Source organism: Pongo abelii, chromosome 7 (genome assembly GCF_028885655.2).
Source record: "Pongo abelii isolate AG06213 chromosome 7, NHGRI_mPonAbe1-v2.0_pri, whole genome shotgun sequence".
Classification (NCBI taxonomy): domain Eukaryota; kingdom Metazoa; phylum Chordata; class Mammalia; order Primates; family Hominidae; genus Pongo; species Pongo abelii.
Window position 1 is genome coordinate 161,521,120 of NC_071992.2, and position 20,829 is coordinate 161,541,948.

The window sequence follows — 20,829 nt, forward strand, 5'->3', positions numbered from 1 at the left end:
CTACCACTGATCATCAATATGCAGAAAGATTAATTCAGGGGATAGTGATGTACTAGGTGTGCAATGAATAATATTCTCCTTCTATAAATCAGGGAGGGTTGGAAAGGCATGGGAGGCCAAGGTGGGAGATTCCTTGAGGCTAGGAGTTTGAGACCAACCTGGGCAATATAGAGGCTCTGTCTCTAAAAAAATAAAATAAGACAGGCATGGTGGCCCATGCCTGTAGTCCCAGGTACTTGGGAGGCTGAGGTAGGAGGATCTCTTCAACCAAAGATGTCAAGGTTACAGTGAGCTATGGTCTCACCACTGCACTCCAGGATGGGCAACAGAGTGAGACATTTCCTATTAAAAAAAAAATCAAGGAGGGTCCCAGTACCACCTGTCCCCCTCTCTGTGCAAACCAGACCTGCATGGTACCAGGGTCAAAAGGTCTGGTCTTTGGGCCCAGGGAGTGAGGAGCCTCTGAGCCCCAAGCTTGATCCTAAAGGTTAAGAAGCAGGAAGCCCAGGAGCTGAGCCCCAGGGAGGGAACTTACCTAGTGAGACTAGGTTCCCATAGGTCTCCATCATCACATCCTTGTAGAGGCCCCTCTGAGCAGGGATCAGACAGTCCCACTCCTCCTGGGACAGGGGTACAGCCACGTCCTCAAAGGAAACCATGATGTGGAATGACAAGATCTTGATGCAGCCCCCATGTCAGGACCTGGAGGGAGAAGACATTAGGCTCAGGACTGGTAAAATCCCTCAGGGAACATGTACCTGTCTTCCCCACTAATGTGAACTCTTTAAGGCAGACACTATATTGGCTCATCTTGGTGTGCCCCAACCCTGACCTCTACTGTACCTGGTCCAGGGACAGTAAAACAGTGAGAAGTACATTTCAGGGACTTGAACTCAGGAAATAAGGACCTCGGTGGAGAGAGGGAGCTGTCCACCCTCTGGGACCAGCCCTTTATAGACAGACTCCTGCCGAGAAAAGGCTGAGGTCACATGGAGAGTCTCCATAAGGACCACTCACTTGGAGCCCACCAAGAAGGAGCTGCATGACAGCCATCACTAGGTCTCTGAGCTTGTCCTGAGGTGTGGACAGAGCTGTAGGGAGAGGAGGGTGATGGAGCCTGACCAACCTTCTGCTCCCCACAGGTGCTCTGAGACTTCTAAGCCTAGACATTTTGTGGTAGCAGAGACCCAATTATGAGCTGCCTGAACACCCCAGGAAAGGTGGATGAACTAAGTAGCCAGTGCTCTCTGAGACCATATCCCCTCCCCACTTTCCTGCCATACCTCTCCATGTCTCAAGAGAGGCCTTCCTGAGGCCCCTGGGATGACAGCATCCTGAGGCCACCATGTGAAAGCCAGGACCGTGGCGGTGCACTTGGCCAGGAGAGACAATGGACTGCATTTCCCAGGCCCACCTATGAGGTCCTGCGCAGAGGGCAAACAGCCCAGAACAGCGGACCAGGCTCTTGTGCTAAGGCAGTGAATAAGCAAATGGAGAAGTTGACACATATGCGTGACACACAAACACAACGCCAGGTGGTGTCACGTGATGACAAAGGATACAAAAAATTAATGACTCAGCATGAGGGCAGCGACTGGTGGTAGGAGATATTTTACACAGGATGGCCAGGAAAGACACCTCCGATAAAGTGACAACAAATCAGATCTGGATGGAGCGAGGGTAGGCACCATGTGGTTATCAGTGAGGTACATCCCAGGCAGAAGGAGGGCACAAGTGCAAAGGCTCTGAGATGCAAGCACACCTGTGTTCAAGGATGGGCAAGGAAGCCAGAGGGGCTCAAACAGACTAGGGGAGGGTAAAAGAGGTGGGTACCCTCTGGGGTGGGTACCTTGCAGGCCTTAGGGCTATGGGTTTTATTCTGAATGTTTGGGACGTGCCTGGAAGGTCTGGGAAGAGTCATATGACCTCAGATGTGGTCTCTACAGCTGCTGCTTTGAGGGTGCTTTGAATAGACTATGGGGTGGGGGTAAGGAACAAAAATAGGAAACCAATCAGAAGGTTCTAGCAACAATCCAGCTAGAAATGAATGTCTTGGACCAGACTGGTGGTGGCAGAAGCGACAAGAAGCAGCCTGATTATGGATACATTTCAAAGGTACCATCAATAGGATTTGCAGATGAATTTCATGTAGGACGAGACACCAAGATTTTTGGCCTGAGCAACTGAAATTATGAAATTTCCATATACTCAAAAGAGTAAGACTGCAGAAGGATTAAATGTAAAAGTTGTCTTGTATACAGTAATGTTTAAGATACCTATTAGATTTATAAATGGAAAATTAGGGCATTTGGATATACAAGTTGAAAATTCACGAGTGAGGTTGGGCTGGCTGGGTATATACTGAAAACTGTCAGTACACAGATGACATCTAAAACCACAAATCTGGTTTTATTTTAGCAGTGACATGTGTCACTCCCATAAAGGCCTTCCCAATTGGCCTCAGCATACACAGCAAGTCACCTCCCCACAGCCCTCTACACATAAACAAATTCCTTAGTTTAGTTCAGGAGGAAATGCGCCCTTTTCCTTCGGCTCTAGGTGACCGCAAGGCCCAGTTCTCGTCACCAAGATGCTAAGGGAAGTTTGCTAAGAGGCATCTGAAAGGAAATAAGGGGAATGGAGTGACCACAAAGGAAAGCCAAGAGAACCTTGGAGACACATTCTAGAGCCCTGGCATTTCACAACAAACTCTGGAACAAACTGTCTCATCTTCATTATTTAAGCCTCTGTTGGACAGACTTTCTAACTGGCTGCTGAACACAAGCTCATTGATGTCTTCACAGTCTCCAGCTGAGGCACACCTTGGTCAGAGGGAATCTTCCAGTCCTCAGACAGGGCTTGCCTTTGACTGGCCCCTGCTGCTTATGCCCTTTGTGAATCACTAGCGGTACCTCTTAATGTACTCTGCCTTCACTCCTAAACGCATGTGGCAGGCATGTAATGCTGCTGTTAGGCGCATGGGCTCTGGACTCGAATAGGACTGAGTCCTAACCTTGGATCCACCACTTACTAATGCAGAGGTCTCAGGTAAGTGACTTGAGTTTTTCCACAGACCATAAAATGAGATTGACACTACTCCTTAAGTGACTATATTGAGTTAAATGAGAATATGTATAAAATGCTCAGCACAGTATTAGCAAACCGCAAACAATACTAAGTCTCAATTGTCCTAATCAGTAAGTCAGCATTTACCGAGTGCCTACTAAATGAATGAGTGTTGAGCTTGTTCCAGCGCATCTGTGAGATATCATCTCCTGCCTGTTCCTTTCCTTCCCCACAACAAAAGCTCCTTCACACCACAGCTCTCTCACAGCTTTACCCTTTCAATAAATACATTCCTGCTAAATGAAATGCACTTTTCTCTCTTCTGAAAAAAAAAAAAAAAAAAAGCACAATTCAGCTCATCCCCGGACATTGCCCAAACTCCCTTCCTCTGCGAGACCTTTTTATCCATCTGGCTTCCCTGCCTCAGTGTTGCTCGGGAGCGTGGACGACAGCCCGTAGACCTGCACGCCCCGCTGCCTCCACTCGTGCCTCACACCACCCTCGCCCTGCCCGCCCGTCGGTCAACACAAAGCGGGCGCTCAGCACCCCGCAGCCGCCCTCGGCGCGTCCTCTACGGGTCACTGAGGCCGCGGGGCCCGTCCTTAGGCCTCTCAGAACCCCAGCACCGTCCCTGCCCGCCCCAGCGCCACTCCGACACCTCCGCACCAGGCGCCCTAGCTCGGGACTCACTCAGCTCCACCACGGGAAGGGAAGGAGCGCGAACGCTAAATCCCGTGCCGCGGGGAGCCAAACCCCCTGGACCGGAAATGCCTAATCTGAACTTCCGCCCTGCCCTTCAGCTCACCAACCAATTGAATTCCAGGTTTCGTGGGTCCGCTCTAGGCGGCTGATAGTACTCAATGCTCCGGCAGTCCTGTTCCTTCCTGGTTACGTCCGTACAAGCCCTTGGCGGAATCTGCGGGTGAGAGGGCGCAGGTGCAGAGGTGCCGCCGGCGGCGTGCGGCTGCGAAGGAGGGGACCTCAACACCCAGCGTTCCTGCGGACGCTCCTCAGCCGGGGGTTGTTCTACGTGCTCTGGACCCCGCCCTTCCTGACCTAGGATGTCTCGCCGCGCACTGTCCCCCTCTCTCGGGCGACTTTTCCCCCACCTCTGAGTAGTGACCAAGCTCAGAATCCAGCTCGCGCCTGCTGTGCACCTAGCACTTCCCACCTGTAGTCTTTTGACCTCATCGCCCCCTCGAGAAGGCTGCTGGCATCGCTTAAATGAGGAAGCCGAGGCGCAGAGAGGTTTCAGACCTATTCCGGTGGAGCTGGAATTCGAGAACAAACCGCTCGGTGCTGAGACGCGCGTGCTGAACGGGCGGCGGGCGGGGGTGAAACGGAGTGAGGGGAGAGGCCAGATGCGACCCGGGAAGGTGAGGAGCACGGGCCCGGAGGGAGGACTTACGAGAATGGAAAGGAAAGCAGTCTGTCTTCAGTGGGACAGTGGGAGCATTAAGATGTCAGAGAATGAGCAGTTGTGGGAAGAGCCATAGAGTATTTTATCTTTTAGAGACAGGGTTTTGCTCTGTCGTCCAGGCTGCAACCTCGACCTCCCGGGCTCAAGCGATCTTCCTGCCTCAGCCTCCTGAGTAACCGGGACTACAAGCAAAGCGCCACCACACTAAATCTTCTTTAATTTTTTGGGGGGGAGGTTGAAGGTGGGGTCGGGACAGGGTCTCTCTCCGTCTCCCAGGCTAGAGTGCAGTGGCGCAATTACGGCTGGACTCCTGGCCTCAAGCGATCCTCCCACCTCAGCCTCCGGAGTAGCTGGGACCACAGGCGCCCACCACGTTGCCCAGCTAGTTTTTGTATTTTTTTGTAGAGGTGGTGTTTTGCCATGTTTCCCAGGCTGGTCTTGAACTCCTGAGCTGAAGCGATCCACCCGTCTAAGCCTTCCAAAGTGCTGGGATTACAGGTGTCAGCCACCATGCCCGGCCCTAAATATTTTTTTAAAAGTTGGATTTTTCATGGTGCCCAAGGGAAGAGACACTCCTTTCCCTTTACTAAGACCATTTCTTTTAGAAAACTTTGTAATAGGAAAATCTTTCTTTGCCCTCTTGAAACGTATGTAAATTTTTTAAAAAGCTGCATAAGCCTCTTGCCAGTTTTATAAACCAGGAATGTCTTTCTTAAGGACCTTGGAGTGATTTCTTTGAAATATAAAGGCCAAGGAAGATAGCTTCCCTCCTTGTCTCTGTGGGAGTTTAGCAGATGGCTGGCTCCAAGTTGTAATTACCTGCTTGTCATAGAGACATGAGGTTTATTTTAACTTTGGATAAAGGCAGTTAGCTAACACAGATGGCCGCCCCAAGTACCACGTACCTGCCTTCTCCTTTAGAAACACTGTGGGCATTAGGGGCAACTCGTGCAGAAGACCTAGGAATCTTCCAGGTATACTCCATGGGATGACTGTTCCACTCTGGCCCATTGGCACAAGCCGGCCTTTTGTTTTAAGGATAGTGGGGTCCGTTCTGAGAGCGGCCTTTGCAACATCTCTCACTTCCCCTGTTGATTGCTATTTCTTTTCTTCCTGCTTTCCTACTCCCTTGATCCCAAACTCACTAGGGGTATTTAGTGAGCACTTACTGTTGCAGTAAGACTTTAGCCAAGGAAGACAAAGAGACAGTTGGAGACCAAAGAGAACTTTAATTTGGGCACCTGAGCCTACAGCAGGCTCGTGCCCAAAATGGCTACCGACCCAGACAAAGAAAGCAGGCTTGCTTATATGTCGTTTGAAGCGTGAAAAACAAGGCAGGATACAAGTTTCAGACAAAGACAGTAAATTATTCAACCTGTGACAATTCTGAGAAAACTTACATTTAGTTATCTTGACCAGTCAACCTTGAAGCTGGACCGAGCTGGGGTAAGGGAAAACAGGAATTACAGAAGTATGCGGGAGTCGCGAGGCCAGAGATAAGCTTGAAAGGTTGAGATAAGCTCGCAGCTGCAACTTCTTAGCAATGCTGGGAGGTGCTGCTTAAATTTCTTAGCCTATGTATAACTTCTAAATAGCCTACACTAAATGGTAACTATTACCTAGATTCACATATTTTTAACATTTTCTCCATTTTTGTGGCCACTTAATAGCTTGTGCACTGTCACTCGCTTGTGTTCTTTTTTTTTATTATTATACTTTAAGTCTTAAGGTGCATGTGCACAATGTGCAGGTTAGTTACATATGTATACATGTGCCATGTTGGTGTGCTGCACCGATTAACTCGTCATTTAGCATTAGGTATATCTCCTAATGCTATCCCTCCCCCCTTCCCCCACCACACAACAGTCCCCAGAGTGTGATGTTTCCCTTCCTGTGTCCATGTGTTCTCATTGTTCAATTCCCATCTATGAGTGAGAACATGCGGTGTTTGGTTTTTTGTCCTTGCGATAGTTTACTGAGAATGATGATTTCCAATTTCATCCATGTCCCTACAAAGGACATGAACTCATCATTCTTTATGGCTGCATAGTATTCCATGGTGTATATATGCAACGTTTTCTTAATCCAGTCTATCATTGTTGGACATTTGGGGTGCTTCCAAGTCTTTGCTATTGTGAATAGTGCTGCAGTAAACATATGTGTGCATATGTCTTTATAGCAGCATGATTTATAGTCCTTTGGGTATATACCCAGTAATGGGATGGCTGGGTCAAATGGTATTTCTAGTTCTAGATCCCTGAGGAATTGCCACACTGTCTTCCACAATGGTTAAACTAGTTTACAGTTCCACCAACAGTGTAAAAGTGTTCCTATTTCTCCACATCCTCTCCAGCACCTGTTGTTTCCTAACTTTTTAATGATCGCCATTCTAACTGGTGTGAGATGGTATCTCACTGTGGTTTTGATTTGCATTTCTCTGATGGCCAGTGATGATGAGGATTTTTTCATGTGTCTTTTGGCTGCATAAATGTCTTCTTTTGAGAAATGTCTGTTCATATCCTTTGCCCACTTTTTGATGGGGTTGTTTTTTTCTTGTAAATTTGTTTGAGTTCATTGTAGATTCTGGATATTAGCCCTTTCTCAGATGAGTAGGTTGCGAAGATTTTCTCCCATTTTGTAGGTTGCCTGTTCACTCTGATGGTAGTTTCTTTTGCTGTGCAGAAGCTCTTTAGTTTAATTAGATCCCATTTGTCAATTTTGGCTTTTGTTGCCATTGCTTTTGGTGTTTTAGACATGAAGTCCTTGCCCATGCCTATGTCCTGAATGGTAATGCCTAGGTTTTCTTCTAGGGTTTTTATGGTTTTAGGTCTAACGTTTAAGTCTTTAATCCATGTTGAATTAATTTTTGTATAAGGTGTAAGGAAGGGATCCAGGTTCAGCTTTTTACATATGGCTAGCCAGTTTTCCCAGCACCATTTATTAAATAGGGAATCCTTTCCCCATTGCTTGTTTTTGTCAGGTTTGTCAAAGATCAGATAGTTGTAGATATGTGGTGTTATTTCTGAGGGCACTGTTCTGTTCCATTGATCTATATCTCTGTTTTGGTACCGGTACCATGCTGTTTTGTTTACTGTAGCCTTGTAGTATAGTTTGAAAAAAAAAAACTCAAATAGAGACTTGACAACATGTGACCAGACACTTGTCTCAGGTGCCTTCAAGTATCATGCTGCAATCTATAAAATAGCTTTAAGAAATACATCAAGCAAGTATTTGGAATGAAAGTTGATGATTCATTCTCTTGCAGATGTGGAAATTGAGAATAAAATAAGTTCTAGAGGCAAGTACAGTTTATTTTGTCTGCATAATCAATATACTTAATTAAAGAAAAGGTGATTTGTTTTCTTGAAGTTAATTGATTTGATTGTCATTTTATGCATTGAATGTCTATTGTCAAACATGATTCAGAGCTAAACATGGAATGTAGTTACATATATAACTACATAACTAAATATATATAGTTAAAATTGTAAAACATGACATGTATAAGGAAAAGTATACAAAATAGAAATGTACAGCTCAATGATTTGTTACAGGAGTTGGCAAATTTTTGTGTATAAGGCTGGATGGTAAATATATTAGAATTCATGGGCTATATGGTGTCTGTTAGGACTATTCAAGTCTCCTATTAATAAAAAGACAGATACAGACAATGTGTAAACTAAAAAAAAAAAAGTAACTATTACCTATGTTATGTTTGTTACTTTAAACTTCAATGTTACTTATTTTATTTCATTTTCCTTCCACATTACCTCTGCTGTTAGCAGCTTTGAGAAATGCTGCTATAAGATGTGGGAAGTCATTAAAGGATTTAAGCAGGGAGAGGCAAGATCAGATTAATGTTTCATAAAAATATTTACTGTTTTCCAGCTGAAAGTAGTACAGTACAATTTACTTTCTGGTCACAGCACACAATGGTCACATCCTGGAGGAACTGTACTTCTCTAAGATCTAGTCTGTCCTGTGGTTTAAATGACCTTTAGCAAATTGTCTTTATTACTTTGTACAATGCTTTCACCAGTCTGCTCTTCCATGGCGAAGGGGGCAGAAGTGTAATTTAGGGTTTTCCACATCCAGTATGTTCATAAGATTTCTACCCTGTGTGAACTCCAGATGTTGAATAAAGGCTGGATGCTGACCAAAGACCTTTCCACATTTTTTACATGTGTGTAGGGTTGCTCACCAGTAGTATTCTCCTGATGCTTCATAATGGTTGATCCCAGAGAGAATGCCCTTTCACACTCATTACATTCATAGGGTTTCTCTCCAATGTGAGTTGTGTGATGGGAAATTAGGTTAGAACTTTGAACAAAGGCCTTTCCACATTTGTTACACTGATAGGGCTTATTTCCAGTGTGGATTCTTTGGTGTTACACAAGATTAGAGCTGTAGTTGAAGGTCTTCCCACACTCTGCCTTCATAGAACTTGTCTTTGTAGTGAAATCTCTGGTGTTTTCTAAATTGTGTTAGTCCTTCTTAAGGCTTACCATGTTCACTACACTACACAATTCTTCTCCACAGTAACTATTTGAGTGCTCATTAAAGGCTGTACTCTGATGTTCTGCATGTTTTTGAGATTTCATTAGGATGTGGGCTTTCTGGTGGTTGTTAAAATGTGAGTTATCTGAAGCTGTGTCCAGATGAATTACATTGATAGGTTTTCTCTTTTGTGGGAACATTCAGATATGCTACAGGGTTTGAGGTCAAGTCTAGGATGCTGTCAATCTTGTTATACTGGCTTTTCTCCCATGGAATGTTTTTATGGATCACTGTGTTTTATCTTGACATTTACTTGACTAGTACTTTCTTAAACATTTTCTTAGTTTTCCTCTACAAAGATTTCCCTGATATTTCTCTAGTAGACTTACAACTCTGTAGGCTTTGAAAAAGTTGGGTGCTTAGTCAATATCTCCTTTTTAACACTTATACCACTCACTGTGGTTTCATGCTTTGGGGGTTCCTTTTGGAGAGGCAACTCTTTGTTATCTGCCTCACAACCTGAAACAATACAGCAAGCAGGAAACATGGCATAATAAAAAGACCACAGCCTTTTAATTCTAAAGACCAAGATTCTACATTTCCTCTTCTCCTTTCCAGATAACTTAGTCCCAAAGGTATAAATAAAGTAAAACTGAGCAAGGTAGCATCCATACCAGGGCTGGGGGAACCAAAGCAGGAAAGAGCAGCAGGGTGGAGGCCATCCCTATAGCAAGACTGGCACAGTGTGTCCAGCCTGAGCAGGCTGAAGATGTCTTCATGGAAGGGCAGAGGCAGAAGGGCAAGAGGCAGGGGTTGCAGTGAGCCAAGATTGCACCATTGCACTCCAGCCTGGGCAACAGAGTGAAACTCTGTCTCAGAAAAGAAAAAAAAAAAAAAAGATGAAACCCCTATTTGTAAGACTAAAACTATAAAACTCTTAGAAAAAAAAGGTATAAATTTTTGTGACCTAGAGTTAGGCAATAGTTTCTTATAAGTGACACCACAAACACAAGCAACCAAATAAAATATAAGTTGGACTTCAAAATGAAAAACTTTTGTGCTTCAAGAAATACCATCAAGAAAGTGAAAAGACAACCTATAGAATGGGAGAAAATACTTGCAAATCACATATCTGATAAGCACACAATATCCAGAATATATAAATAACTCTTATGACTTGTCTAAACAGACTACCATAGGCTAAATGGCTTTGACAACAATTTATTTCTCAAGTTCTGGAGGCTGAAGTCCAAGATCAGGGTGCCAGCTGGCCGTTCTTGGTGAAGGTGGCTCCCTGGTTTGCAGACTGTTGTTTTCACACAGCACCTTTGCCTAGCAGAAATGGGGAGCCTGGGGCCCTTCATCCTAATCTTGTTTTGGGCCTCCACCCTCATTACCGCATCTGAACCATCTCAGTGGGGATTGGGTTTCAACACAGGCATTTTGTGGTGGACACAAACATTCTCCTATAGCGCAACTCGACAATAAAAACATCCCAATTGTAAAGGAGCTGGAAAGGCAGAAAACTAAGGTCAGTGGGGGATGCTCTGAGCGTCTGAAGACAGTGCAGCTATCCATAAGGATCACATGCAGCTTCCCTCATGTCCAGCTGCGCAAGGGCAGGTGCGGGCAAAGAAGTCCCACTGGGGCTTTTGGGGACCCAGCACAGCTCAGGCGAGTGGGTGAGTGTAGAGAGGATGCCTCAGTGCGTCTGGACACCACTGAGACCGTAGTCCTCCACGGGCCCCTAGAGTGGATTCAGCTGTGTTCAAGTCCAGAAGCTGCCTCAGGACTTCTCAGGACCACACTTCCCGCCCACGTTGTTTCCTCCCTTTGGGAGCAGGAAAGGAGATGAATCGTGGGGTGTACGTGGGACTCCTGGCCTGGTGCTGCTGTCAGCTCTGAACCCTACCCCGCTGTCTCCAGGAATGCACAGTTAGGCTTTTCGTGCTAGTCCCCCTGGTAGGGCTGGCCGTCTGGGACACTCGGGCTTCCTTCCCTGACCAGCTGCAGGGTCTTTTGTGGCGTTTCTGTCTCCTTCGCTGCAGTGTGATCTATTGTTAACGGTGGCAAATCCACATGGGTCTGCTGCAGCCTCAATTCTTGCCTCCTCAGAAGAAAGAATTTGACGGAGAGACATGAAGCATAAGGCAGAGGGAAAGATGGAGGCAAGTTTTAGAGTGGGAGTGAACATTTATTAAAAAGCTTTAGAGCAGGAACAAAAGGAAGTAAAGTATACTTGGAAGAGGGCCAAGTGGGCCACTCAAGAGATTAAGTGCACGGTTTGACCCTTGACTTGGGGTTTTATGCATTGGCAAAATTGTGGCAGTCGGGGATTGGGGAGCATCCCTTCTCCTCTGATTCCTCCGTTGGGGTGGGCTGTCCACATGTGCAGGGTGGAGGTGGGGGCAAATGCCCAGGGTGTTTACTGGAGTTGTGTGTATGCTCACTTAAGGTGTTTCCTTCCTTACCAGTTGAGTCTTCTAACAAGGTATCAACCAGTTAAACTCTGCCACTTCACTGCCCTGTGTGCATGCTCAAGCCCACTTGCCCACCTCCTAAGATCTCATTGGGAAGCTGCTGATCACCAGCTTCAGATTTTTTCTATCTGTTGGGAGACTGCCTTTCCCTGGTGCTGGCAGCAACCAATTCTTATTTGAGAGAGACAACTAACAACTACCTGACCATCCCCTGATGGTCGCCTGGTGTTCGTGGTGGGTGGGGGGCTCTCCTGACTGCCTGACTACCTATTGTAACACTATCACCCCCACTGAAGCTCCAGAGCTCTTGGGGAAGATGTTATCCACTGAGCCTGTTCCCAAGAAGCAAGATTTTGACTTTACTAAACCCTCCACTATCTGTCAGATACAGGGCTGCATGGATAAATTGCTGTGGATGACTGACCCAGGAAGGTGCTGAGGTGAGTGGGCTCCTGAGAGACAAACATGGTCATGAGAGAGAACTTTCTATTCAGTCAGCCTTTGAACAAGTGCTTCTGTTAAATACAGCAGGCATGGTGTATTAGTCTTGTCTTAGGCCGGGCAAAGTGGCTCATGCCTGTAATCCCAGCACTTTGGGAGGCTGAGGTGGGCAGATCACAAGGTCAGGAGATCGAGAACATCCTGGCTAACACGGTGGAACCCCATCTCTACTAAAAATACAAAAAATTAGCCAGGCAAGGTGGTGGGTGCCTGTAGTCCCAGCTACTCAGGAGGCTGAGGCAGGAGAATGGTGGGAACCCGGGAGGCAGAGCTTGCAGTGAGCTGAGATTGTGCCACTGCACTCCAGCCTGGGTGACAGAGTGAGACTCCATCTCAAAAAAATAAAAAGAAAAAAGAGAAAAGAAAGTCTTTTCTTTCATTGCTATATTCTCTCATTGCTGAGACTGGGCAATTTATATTTTTTAAAAAAAGATTTAATTGACTGACAGTTCCACAGGCTGTACAGGAAGCATGGCTTGGGAGGCCTGAAGAAACTTACAATCATGGCAGAAGGCCAATGGGAGGCAGACACATCTTACATGGCTGGAGAAGGAGGAAGAGAGAGCAAAGCGGGAGGTGCTACACACTTTTAAACAACCAGATGTTGTGAGAACTCACTATCATGAGAGCAGCAAGGGGGAAATCCACCATCATGATCCAATCACCTCCCACCAGGCCCCTCCTCCAACACTGGGGATTACAACTAGACATGAGATTTGGCTGGGACACAAATCCAAACCATATCACATGGATAGGCTGGGGTTGCCATAAAGACTCTATGGTGAAGGACTAAGAACAATATAGTGCAGCCACCAGCGCAGGCCTTCCCAGATAGAGGTGGGGGCTGGGAGGTGAGGAGGAAGGAAGAGAGGGTGAAGGCAATGGGGTGTGTGTGTGTGTGTGCGCACGCATGTATGTGTGTGTGTGTGTCTGTGTGTGTGTCCTGGGGGGCCTGGGAAGATTTCAAGGGAGAGGAGTAAGGGAGCTGGCATTCCGGGGAGTTCTGATGATGCTCTGTCAGTACTTTCCCTGACAACAATAATGATATCATTTAGCATTTATTGAGTGCTTATCCTGTGCCATTTATTCCCCAGAACAACCTCTTGAGGTGGCATATTAATCATGCTTCTCTGGAGAAGCAGAACCAGCAGAAGCTAGATAGGTAGGTTGATATGGAATGGCTCACACAGTTACAGAGGCTGAGGAGTTCCATGATCTGCTGTCTATATTCTGGAGACCCAGGAAAGGCAGTGGTGTAACTCAGTCTGAGCCAGAATCCAAAGGCCTAAGAACCAGGGGAGCTGATGGCACAAACCTCTGTCCCAGGGCTGGAGAAAATGAAATTAGATGTCTCGGTTCAAGGTGAGACAGGAATAAAGGGGCAAATTCCTCCTTGCTCCACTTTTTGTATTTCACGTCTTCAACAGATTGGATGATGTGCACCCATGTTGGGAAGGGGAATCTACCTTGCTGATTCAAATGCTAATCTCATCCAGAAGTGCCCTTGCCCAGAAATAATGTTTAATCTAGGCACCCCATGGCTAGTCAAGTTGACAGGTAAAGTTAACCATCCCGGTAATTACTGTTGTTTTTTCCTACTTCACAGATAAGGGACCTAAATCATACAGAAGATGAGTAATTTGGCCAAGGTCACACTTCTAATAATTGACCAAACTAGAACCCAGGTAGACTGGTGCCCATGCACTATGATGTACTGACCAGCTGAAAAGTCTGACTTTGACCCAAGCTTAGAGATCTTGGGCAAGTCCCTTAAGCTCTCTGAGAATCCATTTCCTTCATTTATAAAATGGAGATAATAACAAAATATACCTCATCTACCTCATTAATTAGTTGTAAGATCAAGTGAACTGTTAATAACTGGACATGAACTAATTGTTGTTAGTGTTCTCAGAGCCATATTTGACAGCAAATGTGCTTTTGATAGCTTAGGACAATCTTTAACTGTTTATGAAAGAAGCATATGCTAAAACCTTGCAAAATCCAGTCTAAGTAAATGTGACTGTTATAGGAAGGCAATCTCTGGGGTTGGGCCCTTTATAAAGAAGATTCCAAGGCTCCGATACCTGCCTTCTCTTCAGGACATGCACATTCCTGTCCTGCATTTTCACTGATTTTTGTGAGATGCTTACAGTCAGGAAAATTTACAGCAGTACCCTTTCCTAAGCATTCTCTTTAACTATGGAAATATATGGTTATTTTTTTCCTTAATTGATATCATATTCTTTTTTTTCATCTTCCTTCTTGATATATATTTTCTCATAATTTTTCCTAACTTAAAAATTAGGTGATAAGTTTTTTGGCTTTTAATTTCTTGTGTGGTGGTATCTTTAATGACTTTGTGCCTTTCATTTATTTACTGACATCCATTCTCCTATATTTTATTTTATTTTTTGAGACAGGGTCTCTATCTTCTAGGCTGGAGTGCAGGGTGGTGCAGTCATGGCTTACTGCAACCTTGAATTTCTGGGCTCAAGTGATCCTCTTGTCTGAGCCTCCTGATTAGCTGGGACTACAGGTACACACCACTATGCCCAGCTAATTTTTAAAAAATTACCTTTTGTAGAGACAGGGTCTCACTGTATTGCTGAGGCTGTTCTCAAACTCCTGGCCTCAAGGAACCCTCCCAACTCAGCCTCCCAAAGTGCTGGGATTACAGGCATGAGCCACTGCACCTAGTCTATTCTTCTATATTAAAAAAAATCTCTTATACATTCATTATTCTTAAGATTTCAAATATTCTTTGAGGAAGCAATACTTTAATCAGTAATCTTCACCTTTAGCTCATTTTTTTAAACAATTTTTTTTCTTTTTTTTTTTTTAGAGGCAGAGTCTCCCTGTGTTGCCCAGGCCGCAGCCTCAAACTCCTGGCTCAAGTGATCCTCTTGCATCTGCCTCCCGAGTAGCTGGGGTTACAAGCACACACCATTGTATCCAGCTTTCTCTTCTATTTAAAAGAGAAAACTCAGGATGAAATCACTTCCTCCTCTGAAAGCCATCCTCTCTAGCTGTTCTTGATTTAGCCCCTTCCTCTACACTCCCAGCACAATTGTAATCTTCCACCACCAAGTATCCTCTTTTAACTTTACAGTCTCCCTGTCAAGTTCCTCTGCCTACAAATACCTGTAAAGAACTTTCACCCTAGTAAAACTCTTCTTGGTCCTTTGTCTCCTTCTAGCTATTGCACTACCTTTCAAGTTTACTGAAGGTTGTCTGTGAGTACAATCTTTGCTTTCTCACCTGTTTCACATCTTAACCATTGCCTTCTCATTTATGCGCCTTTCTCTTTGCCAGAAACGTGGTGACAGAGATCACTGGTGACTGCTTTATTGCCAGATCCAGTGCATGCCTCAGTCCTTAATTCCCTGGACCTCTGTTGAATTGTCATTGTGGTTACTTAGTCCCTCTTAAAAGTTCGTGCTATCTGCCCCATAAGATGTTGGTCTCTTCAAGTTTTTTTTTTTTTTGGCTTTTGCTATTGTTACCACTTGTCACTGTCTCCATGTTAAAATGCCAAAAATGATCTAGTTGTTTTTGCTTTTTCCCCTATTTTCCACCCAGTCACTCCTTACCATGACTCCTTCCCTCGGAGGGCACATAGCAGTGTCTGTCCCACCAGTCCCAAGGCCCTGTGGGAGGAGACTGGCCTGCATCTCTCTAAGACTTAGTCTGATGCCATGCATATCTCTTGTTCTGTGTTCAATCAGAAGTCCAGGGGAGAAGCTTCTGCCACTTCAGAGCTTTGCTAAACTATCCTAATTTGTCTAAATCTCCCCAAAATCACCATCTCTGACCCAAGCTTCCATGCGACAGCCTAATCCATTTCCCTGGACAGGTCTCTTTCCTGGAATGCATCCCAGACACCTATGCTCCTGGCACCCTTGAGGTCTCTCCTTTGAGTCGTGGTCACCAAGAGGGTTGAGGAAGCATCACCCAAGGTCCCAGTCTTTACAGGAGCTGCCCTGGGTGGAGCTGGACTTAGATCTTCTGGTGGCCTCAAGTAAAGCCAGCAGTCAGCCTCTTCTAGAACCCTAGCCAGGGACTGAAGCAGGAAAGGGACCTTTGAAATGAAGACTGCCTTCTCCTGCACCTCCTTTTGGCTTAGATTGAAAAATGAACTTCCTAATGGGTTAAATCCTTTAAAACAAGGAGTTAGGGGTAAGGGCATCGTGCACTCCTAGAAAAAGGTACACAGTCGCCTGGCTGGGAACATGCTTGGCGCCAACTCCGGGGCATCTGACTGGGTCTTCCATCTCAGGAAAAAGAATTTGAAAGAGGCTTAGCATGAAGGAGAATCAAAGAGGAGGTTGTGATTCGGTCGAAGGTGACTGGTTTAGTGCTGTAATTGTCTTTTATATATATATATTTCTTGGAGTAAACATTTTAAATAAACAACAGCATTGTCAAAAAAAAAAAAAAAAGAAAGAAAGGAAGAAAGTAAGTTCGTGCTCTTCCGCTGTGAATATTTTTTCCTTGTGCCCCTACCTTCCTGGTAGTTCATTCTTGGTATTCTTCAGGGGCCTCCTTCCTGTCAAAGGTCTTAACAGTGTCAGTGTCTCTCAGGATTCTGTCCTTGCCTTCTGCTCTTCTCTGGCTATACAGTCTTATTAGGAAATCTCTTTTCTTTCATGGCTTCAGCTACTACCTGAACTCCACACCTCATATCTACTTGTGTATAAGAGGAAATTTCCACCCAGAATTCCCAAAGGTCTTACAACTAAAAGTGTACAAATTCAATTCCTTGTGTTCTCCCACCAAATCCCCCAGAACCAAGTGTCTTGTTTCCTTTTTCTTGGCCTTAGTTATAGGAACTGTAATCTGGACATCATCTTGGGACGCTTCCTCACAGTTATCTCTCACAGCCAATCAATACCAAGTCCTAGTGATGCCACCTATATATTTCTTGATTCCACTTCCTTCTTTCCATCATTAGCATTACTTCCTTAGCCCACATCTTCCTTCTTTCCTCAATAGGCTACTGCAGTAACCTAACTATTCTCTTGACATATATTCTTGCTTTTGATCTACTGATCAAAGCCAGGACTCAAAAATCCATCACTGCTCCTAAGATAAACTTCAAATTCCTCACTCTTGTGTATAAGGTCTGCATTATCTGGCCTTAGTTATAGGAACTGTAATCTGGAATCAACATTCAACAGCCTGATTTCAAATCACCTTCCACCTGTCACTTCTACCATGCTGGCCTTGCTTTGTGTTCTCAAATACACACCACTCCTTCCTCAGAATCTTTGCCATAAGTTGTTCCCTCTGCTACAGCACTCTTCTCCCACTCTGTTTCCCTGATGAATTTCTACTCACTCTTCAAGTTTTATTTATTTTTAAAATATATTTTTTGATACTGCACTCTGTTTCCCTCACTCTGTTTCCCTGATGAATTTCTACTCACTCTTCAAGTTTTATTTATTTTTAAAATATATTTTTTGATACTGCCATGCTCTGTTGCCCAGGCTGGAGTGCAGTGGTGCTATCATAGCTCACTGCAGCCTCGAGCTCCTAGGCTCAAGTAATCATTCCAATTCAGCCTCCTGAGTAGCTAGGACCACAGGCATGACCCACTGCACCCAGCCACTCTTCAAGTTTTAGTTTAAACTTCATTTACCTACCCTTCCCTGAGCATCCAGGTGAGAGATTAGCAGTTCCTGAGGCATTTTTGTTTCACCCATGGCAACCACACTTATAATCCCTTGTTTGGTGTCTGTACCAATAAGCTGTTTGCTTCTTGGACTCCTTTGAGGATTAAATGACTTGCTGTATGCAGAGCTTTTGAAGTTTCTTGCACTAATGTAAACAAAATGAATTTTTTTATTATTATACTTTAAGTTCTAGGATACACGTGCACAATGTGCAGATTTGTTACATACGTATACATGTGCCATGTTGGTGTGCTGCACCTATTAACTCATCAATTACATTAGGTATATCTCCTAATGCTTTCCCTCCCCCTTCCCCCCACCCCACAACAGGTCCTGGTGTGTGATGTTCCCCATCCTGTGTCCAAGTGTTCTCATTGTTCAATTCTCACCTATGAGTGAGAACATGCGGCGTTTGGTTTTCTGTCCTTGCGACAGTTAGCTCAGAATGATGGTTTCCAGCTTCATCCATGATCCTACAAAGGACATGAACTCACCCTTTTTTACAGCTGCATAGTATCCCATGGTGTATATGTGCCACATTTTTTTAATCCAGTCTATCATTGATGGACTTTGGGTTGGCTTCAAGTCTTTGCTATCATGAATAGTGCCACAGTAAACATATGTGTGCATGTGTCTTTATAGCAGCATGATTTATAACTCTTTGAGTATATACCCAGTAATGGGATGGCTGGGTCAAATGGTATTTCTAGTTCTAGATCCCTGAGGAATCGCCACACTGACTTCCACAATGGTTGAACTAATTTACAGTCCCACCAACAGTGTAAAAGTGTTCCTATTTCTCCACATCCTCTCCAGCACCTGTTGTTTCCTGACTTTTTAATGATTGCCATTCTAACTGGTGTGAGATGGTATCTCATTGTGGTTTTGATTTACCTTTCTCTGATGGCCAGTGATGATGAGCATTTTTTTCATGTGTCTGTTGTCTGCATAAATGTCTTCTTTTGAGAAGTGTCTGTTCATATCCTTCACCCACTTTTTGATGGGGTTGTTTGATTTTTTCTTGTAAATTTGTTTAAGTTCTTTGTAGATTCTGGACATTAGCACTTTGTCAGGTGGATAGATTGCAAAAATTTTCTCCCATTCTGTAGGATGCCTGTTCACTCTGATGGAAGTTTCCTTTGCTGTGCAGAAGTTCTTTAGTTTAATTAGATCCCATTTGTCAATTTTGGCTTTTGTTGCCATTGCTTTTGGTGTTTTAGTCATGAAGTCCTTGCCCATGCCTATATCCTGAATGGTAATGCCTAGGTTTTCTTCTAGGGTTTTTATGGTTTTAGGTCTGACATTTAAGTCTTTAATCCATCTTGAATTAATTTTTGTATAAGGTGTAAGGAAGGGAACCAGTTTCAGCTTTTTACATATGGCTAGCCAGTTTTCCCATCACCATTTATTAAATAGGAAATCCTTTCCCCATTTCTTGTTTTTGTCAGGTTTGTCAAAGATCAGATGATTGTAGATGTGTGGTATTATTTCTGAGGGCTCTGTTCTGTTCCATTGGTCTATATCTCTGTTTTGGTACCAGTACCATGCTGTTTGTTACTGTAGCCTTGTTGTATAGTTTGAAGTCAGGTAGCATGATGCCTCCAGCTTTGTTCTTTTGGCTTAGGATTGTCTAGGCAATGCGGGCTCTGTTTTTGTTCCATATGAACTTTAAAGTAGTTTTTTCCAATTCTGTGAGGAAAATCATTGGTAGCTTGATGGGGATGGCATTGAATCTATAAATTACCTTGGGAAGTATGGCCATTTTCATGATATTGATTCTTCCTACCCATGAGCATGGAATGTTCTTCCATTTGTTTGTGTCCTCTTTTATTTCATTGAGCAGTGGTTTGTAGTTCTCCTTGAAGAGGTCCTTCACATCCCTTGTAAGTTGGATTCCTAGGTATTTTATTCTCTTTGAAGCAATTGTGAATGGGAGTTCACTCATGATTTGGCTCTCTGTTTGTCTGTTATTGGTGTATAGGAATGCTTGTGATTTTTGCACATTGATTTTGTATCCTGAGACTTTGCTGAAGTTGCTTATCAGCTTAAGGAGATTTCGGGCTGAGACAATGGGGTTTTCTAAATATACAATCATGTCATATGCAAACAGGGACAATTTGACTTCCTCTTTTCCTAACTGAATACTCTTTATTTCTTTCTCTTGCCTGATTGCCCTGGCCAGCACTTCCAACACTATGTTGAATAGGAGTGGTGAGAGAGGGCATCCCTGTCTTGTGCCAGTTTTCAAAGAGAATGCTTCCAGTTTTTGCCCATTCAGTATGATATTGGCTGTAGGTTTGTCATAAATAGCTCTTATTATTTTGAGATACATCCCATCAATACTAATTCATTGAGAGTTTTTAGCATGAAGCACTGTTGAATGTTGTCGAAGGCCTTTTCTGCATCTATTGAGATGATCATGTGGTTTTTGTCTTTGGTTCTGTTTATATGATGGATTACGTTTATTGATTTGCATATGTTGAATCAGCCTTTCATCCCAGGGATGAAGCCCACTTGATCATGGTGGATAAGCTTTTTGATGTGCTGCTGGATTCGGTTTGCCAGTATTTTATTGAGGATTTTTGCATTGCTGTTCATCAGGGATATTGGTCTAAAACTCTCTTTTTTTGTTGTGTCTCTGCCAGGCTTTGGTATCAGGATGATGCTGGCCTCCTAAAATGAGTTAGGGAGGATTCCCTCTTTTTCTATTGATTGGAATAGTTTCAGAAGGAATGGTACCAGATCCTCCTTATACCTTTGGTAGAATTTGACTGTGAATCCATTTGGTCCTAGACTTTTTTTGGTTGGTAGGCTATTATTGCCTCAATTTCACAGCCTGTTATTGGTCTATTCAGAGATTCAACTTCTTCCTGGTTTAGTCTTGGTAGGGTGTACGTGTCGAGCAATTTATCCATTTCTTCTAGATTTTCTAGTTTATTTGCATAGAGGTGTTTATAGTATTCTCTGATGGTAGTTTGTATTTCTGTGGGATTGGTGGTGATAACCCCTTTATCATTATTTACTGCATCTATTTGATTCTTCTCTCTTTTCTTCTTTATTAGTCTTGCTAGCAGTCTATAAATTTTGTTGATCTCTTCAAAAAACCAGCTCCTGGATTCATTGATTTTTTGAAGGGTTTTTTGTGTCTCTATCTCCTTCAGTTCTGCTCTGATCTTAGTTATTTCTTTCCTTC

General features: G+C 44.1%; 1 protein-coding gene and 1 pseudogene across 1 annotated transcript in view; one reads left to right on the top strand and one right to left on the bottom strand.

The window, feature by feature from the left end:
• The window catches only part of LOC103891419 (zinc finger protein 252-like), a 30,208-nt gene extending 26,362 nt beyond the window's left edge, over positions 1–3,846 (bottom strand). Inside the window, 2 exon segments of the mRNA XM_024250781.3 lie at positions 536–702; positions 3,757–3,846. Of these exon segments, the coding sequence (XP_024106549.3) occupies positions 536–659 (124 nt within the window). The 5' untranslated portion in view covers positions 660–702; positions 3,757–3,846.
• An 80-nt stretch (positions 3,847–3,926) lies between these two features.
• Positions 3,927–4,694, top strand: LOC100433786 (putative uncharacterized protein ZNF252P-AS1; annotated as a pseudogene).
• The last annotated feature ends 16,135 nt before the right edge of the window (positions 4,695–20,829 follow it).